Source organism: Nematolebias whitei, chromosome 7, assembly GCF_014905685.2.
Source record: "Nematolebias whitei isolate Nwh7 chromosome 7, NemWhi1, whole genome shotgun sequence".
Taxonomy (NCBI): Eukaryota; Metazoa; Chordata; class Actinopteri; order Cyprinodontiformes; family Rivulidae; genus Nematolebias; species Nematolebias whitei.
The window spans coordinates 42,177,167-42,185,569 of record NC_056504.1 but is presented as its reverse complement, the minus strand read 5'-3'; the positions used below and the strand labels follow the sequence as shown (position 1 = coordinate 42,185,569).

At 40.1% G+C, this 8,403-nt stretch overlaps 1 protein-coding gene across 1 annotated transcript in view; it reads left to right on the top strand.

Moving 5' to 3' along the window:
* The first annotated feature begins 539 nt into the window (after positions 1 to 539).
* Positions 540 to 8,403, top strand: part of si:dkey-195m11.8 (fidgetin) — a 15,395-nt gene continuing 7,531 nt past the window's right edge. The window contains exon 1 of the mRNA XM_037679880.1: positions 540 to 670. Within this exon, the coding sequence (XP_037535808.1) occupies positions 646 to 670 (25 nt within the window). The 5' untranslated portion in view covers positions 540 to 645. The remainder of the gene's footprint in view (positions 671 to 8,403) is intronic.

The following is an 8,403-nucleotide window of genomic DNA, read 5'->3' as shown; positions in this document are numbered from 1 at the left end:
TTGACTTTGCAAATACTTTATATATTTGCACGCAAATTGACGGCATTCCTATGACTTGTTTATTTACTATTTTTCTTTTTTCTTTTCTAGAAATGTTGCCTAAGCGGTGTTAGGAATTGTCTTTCCTGGAAAAAAAAAAAAAAAAAAAAAAAAAGAAGGACAAAGTTCAGTTTACTGCTGTTGTGTTTAGTTTTTAAGGTTGATTTGAACAATTATTTGGTAAAAGCTTAAAGGTAAAGATAGATAAAAACATCAGAGGCATCAAACGCAATAAATTATGAACATATAGGGTATGACAGATTGTTGCTGCAAATATTTTCTCTATATTTTCTTGTTTTCTTTGCCACATGTATGCGTTATATTGCAGAAATAATATATATAATACATTAATGCATGGTTTATTTTTTCTAAATGACCCTGATGGAGTAAACAGTGATTCTGTGTCACTCTTCAGGTGGCAGCATATCAGGCTGGTGTTGAAGTGTGAGATGAACCATGGAGCTGAGCTGGAGGCCCGTCACTAGCAGAGCCAGCAGGACAAGCAGGAGTCTCTCATCAGGAAGGCCAGGCAGCATGCAGCCAGGCCCCCAGTAACAAGCAAGTGGACCCGGTCCTGTTCTCTTCACCTGGGACCAGGGCTGCAGAATGCTCAGTCCTGCCGCCCCATACAGTGAGTCAGTGTGAGCATTTTGTGTTGACGTGCATGCAACCGCACTATACGTGTTCCTGTTTGAGCGTCTGTTTTCCTGTTCAGGTTCTTCATTTCCCTCTTGTGATTGGTTAAAGCTGGGTGGGAGTAGGTCTCTAAGCATGTTGAAAAGACAGATATGCTAATGGATTTAGCAGCTGAGTCTCGAGGCTTTGCTTTGGGGAATTTCACATTGACTGTCCGTTTTGATTTCAACTTCATGTTGAAGTGGGTCAGTTATCTAAAGTTTCAGTGTTTGGCTGTGTACTGGCATGTTTTTTCTTTTAAAGGGGGATTTGTGTAAACACTATAGTTAGTATCTAACCTGTTGAGGATAGCTTTTGAACCTCACTTTGGAGAAACTGCTTGTTTCTGACTGGATTGTCTGACAGGGCCAAGACCAAAGGGGATTGCTGTTGCCTTTAAACATCTCACATTGCTAATATTTCAGAGCGGTTCGCACAAACATTATTTTATAAGCCTTAACTTTGTCCTTAACTTTTCATTACACATTTCAGTAGAAATATTGTGCTGTTCTTTTCTCAGATGCCCCAGACTGCACATGTTTTACAGCTAGTTAGCTGCTGTCGTTATTTGTGTTGGCGAATAAACATATAAATCTGTGTAAATAACCTCGCAAAGCAAGATTGACAGCAACGTAAGTGTTGATAAGGTGTCACATTTGCATGAACTGCAATAAAAATGTTTTGAGATTTGAGATTATAAGGTGGCAGCAGTCTATTTGAGTCTTGGCCTGTTTTACTAAATTAGCTCATCAGTCAGGTCAGATTTGAGTTTTATTGCTAAACTGCTCATTCAAAAAGCATTCTACAACAGGTACAGCATTATTGTTCATTTAACAGAACCCTGCTTCAGGAAAACTAGTTATACTTAAAAACAAAGGTTCTTTATGAACATTTCTAACACATTGGCAGCACAAACTTAATTATTAGGTTATTGTTAGCGAAGGTGGGAAGTTAAAAAAAACAAACATTTGGTGCAAAAACATTTAAATTTGTCTTCATCCTTCTGCCCAGTTAAATCCTAACTGTGTAGCTAAAAAAGAAAAATGGCCCCATCTTGTATATTCGGCATGATAATTACAAGACACTCCTGTCTTGGCTTCTTGATATGCTCCTATTGACTGACCGGGTTATTGATTAGGCCAGGCTTTAACAGGATTACAACACTAACCTGATTGGAATAACACGAAGAGGATTTCCTTCTACATGTTTTTTTTTTTTTTCCGTTTATAAAGAAGACCACAGTAAAATGTCCTGAAGCGTTTTCTTTTTTTTTCCCCTTCCTTCAAGTCTTTAAAGGAAGAATGAGGGAGTTGTCTGAGCAGATAGCAGTTTTAGTAACGTGCATTTGTCACATTCCTCCCTCAAAGTAACTACTCACAGAATTGTGTTAGTTTTGCTCCTACTTGACCAAACACTCTCGTAAGGTGGAATATATCTATATCTTCTCCCAATGAAATGTCCCACATTACCAACACAAATAAGTAAACATGTGATCACCCACCCCTCATTAAGGGGCTCTAATAATGTTGATAGTGTGACGTGAAGAGACTGATTAGTCGTTTTAGCACTTTTTAGTAGCCGTTACCGCGGTGAAGCAGCTCTGTGAATGAAAGCCGCATCGTTAGTAACTCGGTGTCAACAGCTTCTCATTAGTGTTGAATGGAGGGCCACATAAACATCAACCTCTGTTCCTCCCCCCTATTCAAACACATTACTCCTCTTTAATAATCATGACGACTTTTTAAGCAAATTGCAGTGCACCTTTGATTCCTTATTAACAGCAACGGTAAAAAAGATGTATGTTGCCGAGACGGAGAAAAGAGCAACGTGAAGGACAGATGGAGAGGACGTGAGGAGGGACTGGTCAGCTGCAGGCTGATATATGAGTGGACACAATAAGCAAGGGGGGGGGGGGGTGCAGGCAAGGCCAGCCTCTGCCACATGTGAGCTAGAGGAGTGGGGGGAGGGTAAAACTGACCACACAGACTGGGGCACACAGTTATGTCATGACTACACGGTACAAGAACGGAGAAAAGGGGGCTCGAAGGGCTGGAGTGCGGAGCAAAATCTGAGTAAAGGAGGAGGAACGTGAGTGTGAAGTAAAGAGAAATAATGTCAGAGTCTCATACTGGACTGGAGCACACCAGGAAAACAGGAGGAAATGGAAGTAAAAATGGGAGGGAGGGTGTTTTGTGGTCACATCTTACATGACAATCCAGCCCTCGTTTACTCTGTAGGCAAGCAACAAAGACAGCTGGGCGATGTGCATCCATGCGTGTGTGAAGGTTCATTTCATGGTTTGGATTATATCTCTTCTCCACTGACTTGAGCAGAAGCATGAATCAGCTTCTAACACAAACCACCATGATTTATCAACACTTAAATGGAAAGTAATCCCATTTTTGAACATTTCTTCTCGTCCTTGTTCCATTTCTGGCGACGCACAACGTCTGCAGAGTGTACGAGGCGGACATGCGCTTTGTAAATACATCTCAGGTTAGATTCCAGGCATTCCAGCAGCTAGACTCATGGACGATCAAGTCTGCCTGTTGTCCAACTGAAGCCCCGAACTCTGCATGAAGACCACAGTGTGGGCGTGCACATCACTGTGTGTGTGTCTGTGTGTATTTCCGATTGTCTGTGCATCTTCAGGGACCTCTTTGTTTATTGTGAGTGGAGCAGAAGCGCCAAGAGAAAGCCTTCAGCTACATAAGGTTGGCTTTTTTATACTCCCCATCCAAACCATCTCTGATGCTTCACAACCCCCAAATCCCAGTCCCAGTCAGCCCCTTCCCCCACATGTACTTCCATCTTATTAACCCCTAATTACTCATACTCATGCGTCTGCTAGTCAAACTAGCCTCCATTCATGCATGGAAAAATAAAGGATTTGCATAATGTTGCATCTCTGAAAGAGAAAACTGTGGTTAGATAATATACAAAACATCCATGTGACAGTAGCTTTGGTGGAAACTGGCTGGGGAGGATCCTGGGAGGTCTGTCCTCCCACCGAACAGACAAAGCTGCTGCCTATAAGCTCTTTTTATGTTACATATTATGCTGCTTGTTAAACTGATAAACTGAATCCAATTATTTATACAGTTCAGTTCATTTTTTATATAGAGTCAAAGATACTGTACAAAAACATTCACATACATAAAAAAGACAATTAGTAAAAATGATCTATTGTAAGGAAGCCAGCAGATTGCATTTAATCTTCACTTTGTCACAGTCTTTCATCCTGAGCAAGCACATTGGCAACAGTGGAAAGTAGGGGTGCATCGATTGCAGATTTCTGTCCGATCACTGATTTCTAAAAAGTCTGACCTACCAATTCCGATTTTGGCCGATACTGATTTTGTTTTATAAGCAACACTGTCAGGTGTTATAAGGTCACACCTTCCATTTTCCAATCTTATTTTATTGAAAAACATACCCTTGAACAATATCCTAGAAACAATACAAACTTGTTTTAACTGGCCATGAGGTAGTGCTCTGAAATATAAATGAAGTTTAGACAATTTTTGTTAAAACAAAAAAAATCTGTAAAATCGGTTTCTCTTTTAAGTATCGGCCGAGCTCCGATTTCCCAAAAATAAGGAAATAGGGACCGATAAATCGTCCGGCCGAAAAATTCAATTCAATTCAAAAATACTTTATTAATCCCAAAGGGAAATTATTTGTTGTTGTAACTCGTTATCCTCATTTCATTAAGAGATGTTATAGATACTGATGGCTGTAGGCAGGAAGGATCTCTTGTAAAGGTCCATCCCACAGTGGATCCTAAGAAACTGGCAGCAGATGTCGTCTGATCTGTCCACCCAGACTCGGCTGGCCTCTTGGTTCCCCCGGGCTGTAGGATCGCCCAAATGCTGGGCAGAACTCCTCCCAGAGCGATGGCCACTCCTCCCAGCAGTCTGCCGAGCTCCTCGTCGCTGCGGACAGCCGGCTGTAGGTGCCGAGGGATGATCCTGTCCTTCCACTGTCATGAGCTGTGTTTCCTGCTAGTTCCAGGATCTCAGTGGTCAGGCACTCAAGCACAGCTGGCTGGTAGATGAGAATGCATCCGCAGAGCCTCCTTTTCAACTCATTTGAGATTTGGGGCTGTAGTTGAGATATTATTTGCGCTTTTGAGATGTTAATCAGCTGCTGTTGGTTGTAGAAAACTGCCTTGTTGCCATAGTTACGTATCATAACAAATGTCCAAAACTAAAAAATGTTTCAGTAAAAATCCTTCCAGCTGCACAGCATCTGATACCAGAGGAAACAATCATCCAAAAAAAACGTGATTTACATCCAGAAAAAGAGAAATTAAATCAGCCGGCTGATAAATTGTCCGGCCAATAAATCGTTCGGCTGATTTATCGATACATCCCTAGTGGAAAAGAAAAACTCCCTTTTAACAAGAAGAAACCTCCAGCAGAACCTGGCTCAGGACGGGCGGCCATCTGTTTCGGCCCGGAGTATAATATTGTATCTTATATGTAGTTTACAGGGGGATTAAAATGATTAATTAAATAAAATGTTTTTCAACTGCTGGTAGTTTTGCATATACATTCAAACTAATTACCCGTACAAATTAGTTAAAGTATCACTCCAATGGTTTCTGTTACTATATTAAAAACATGTTAATAAATATAACATGAATAAGCTGCATAAAGTGTACAAACAGTAGAAAAAGACCCAATTATCGACAGCTTTTCCAAGAACTATTAGGAATAAACAGTGGAGCTGTGCGTTGTACATATGAATACAAAACGTGTCACCAGTGTAAACATTTGAGCTCATTAATGTTCACATCAATGATAAAAGTACAAATGTTTCCACCCTGCAGTGGTTTGTGCTCAAAACAGTAACATTAGAGCTGCAAAGAAACAAGTACAATCATGCTCCGTTGCTTTTTACTTTACTCACATGTAGGAGATGTGGAGAAGAACTGCAACTCTGCACAGAAACTCAGAATACTCCGAAGAGTTCAGAGAACATTTAACCGGTTTCTGAACATATGTTCTTAATGACATGTTTGGCTTGTCTGTCATGGCTCTATATCAGTGGAAAAGTAAACTTGTGTCTGTTTCATTTTTGTAAAGTTTAACCAACTTTGAAACAAGCTGGGGCAGCACGGTGGTGTAGTTGGTAGAGCTGCTGCCTCTCAGCGAGCAGGTTACCCTGGTTCAGATCCCTGCCGAGGGCCTTGAAATTCCCCGATCTGTTACGGAAGCACGATCCGTAGTGTAGCTCATTTGCACATGCACTAAAAGGAATACTTCCTGGCCGCACGGATCGCTGTTGAATATGCTAGATTAAAGAAAATGTACTGGTATAATTCCATTTATGAATAAGAACTGTCTTAATTTACTTAGAAAAATATGTGCTCTATCTCCGCCTATTTTCATGTTGCTAATTTACGCCACTCGTATTTCCGTTGAAATCATTGACATATTTACGTCATGGTTAAAATAATATGCAGCTTCACCACTGAGCGGCGCTGTTTCACCATGGAAATAATTAATTCTGTATCTTGTAGGGTTTTTCTCATTCAGCCCAGGTCTAATGCATCGCATATCATCTCAACCAATGATTTGTACCAGAAATACAAGTGGCATAAATTAGCTACATGAAGATCGGTGGAGATCGAGCACGTACTTTTGTAAGTAAACTAAGACAGTTTTTATTCATAAACAACAGCGATCCGTGCGACCCAGAAGTACACTACGGAATACGGATCGTGCTTCTGTAACAAACAGATCGGGGAATGACAAGTCTTTCTGGGTGGAGTTTGCATGTTCTCTCCGTGCATGCGTGGGTTTTCTCCGGGTACTCCGGTTTCCTCCCACAGACCAAAAAGTTAGGCTGATTGGTAACTCTAAATTGTCCCTAGGTGTGAGTGAGAGACTGAATGGTTGTTTGTCTTGTTTGTCTCTATGTGCCCTTGTGTCCCTGTGATGGACTGGAGAACTGTCCAGGGTTTATCCTGCCTCTCGCACAGTGATGAGCACAAGTAAGCCCCACGACCCGGAATGGAAGAAGTGGGTGAAGATAATGGCTGGATGGATGAAACAAGCTGAAACCCATTTCTAGAGTTCACCCTACTTGGCCCTTTGTTTGAAGTCCTAGAGGTAGTGGTCAAAATATGGCATTGCAAAAAGAGACACTATAAAAATGTTGATACATGGGAAAAAAAATACATCACTATGCTCTTGTGTTCTGCATGATGGGTATGCAGCATGCAAAAACGTTGATATACATTGTTGCTTTTATGTTTCTTAAAAAAATGACAGTTAAACCAAACATTTAAAATAAGAGTATACAACAAACGAGACTTTACAATAAAAATGACAAAAATATGTTTTTGCAGCATGACGGCTCAGTGGTTAGCACTGTTGCCTCACAGCAAGAAGGTCCTGGGTTCAATCCCTGGTTGGACCTGACATTTTTCTGTGTGGGGTTTGCATGTTCTTCTTGTGCTTGCATGGGTTTTCTTCAGGTACTCCAGTTTCCTCCCACATATCAAAAACATGCATGTTAGGCTGCCTTCAGGCCCAGGCCTCCCTTGCAAAAGAGATCTGTGATCTCAGTGGGATTTGCCTGGTTAAATAAAGGTTAATTTAATATGTTTAACTGAGGAGCAGGACACCATTTTTTCTAGTTTGAGTTCTAATTCTTAATGATACCAAACCACTATATTGTAAGACATTACAATCATTGGGATAATTATTTATTAAGGGTGCTGGTATGTGTATTTGTATTGTGATGGTTCAGTACAGTTGTATGGGATGGGTACTGTGTACTAATTTTAACGGCATTTTATTACCTGACACAGCAAAGAAAAGCAGATGAAGAATTTAAAGCGTTCTACAACAAGTTCTGTAAGAAGGGCTGATTGAGAATAACCCGCTGAAGCTTAAACACCTGCCAGGTTGAGCTGCGTGGAAGTGGTGTGTCGTCACCAAGTGACCAGTTTCAGTGATTTTTTCACCTTGAAGGTGTTTTAGAAGTGAGTTGGAATTCAAATCAAAAAGCAAATATTACATTGCAGCAAGGCTAGTTGAAAAATTGTTTTGTTTAGATCACTCTTGTGTATCGTTTGCTTTCCATCCACCTATCTCCAGTAATGTGTTGTAAAACCAGGATTTTGAGACCTGCCAGACACGTCTGATGCACTTTTTATTACAAAAAAGTTCATTTAAAGAGGATATGCTCCATGGGTTTTATGTAAAATTTTCTACTTCACTAAACTGCACTAAACCAAATCTTTTAGGAAAAAATAAGAAATAACGTGGATATTTACTCTAAAGAAAAACCAGCATAAGTGTATCTGTGACTTCGACCTATAAAACAGTATTATTTATTATGAAAATTTTACTGTAATAACTACAATGTTGCTATACTGTATTAACTAAATAAAACTGTATTTTATCTGTTGGAATTTGCTTAAAGATTAACAAAAGTTTTAAGTTTTGAATAAAAAGTAGAATAGAGGATTTAATGCTTTTTACTGAGCAACAACAACAATTGTAAAATACAATATACATGTTACGGTTTAACAAAATGGTACTCAAATTCAGACAAGGCTGAGAGGGATGACAGACACAGATAATAGTTTAAGTGATTTTATTTACAGTGCAGGAAAAGGGGGTTCGGGGTTCCTGGAAGGCAAAGTGCAGAGTATTAGCAGGGAGGCTTTGA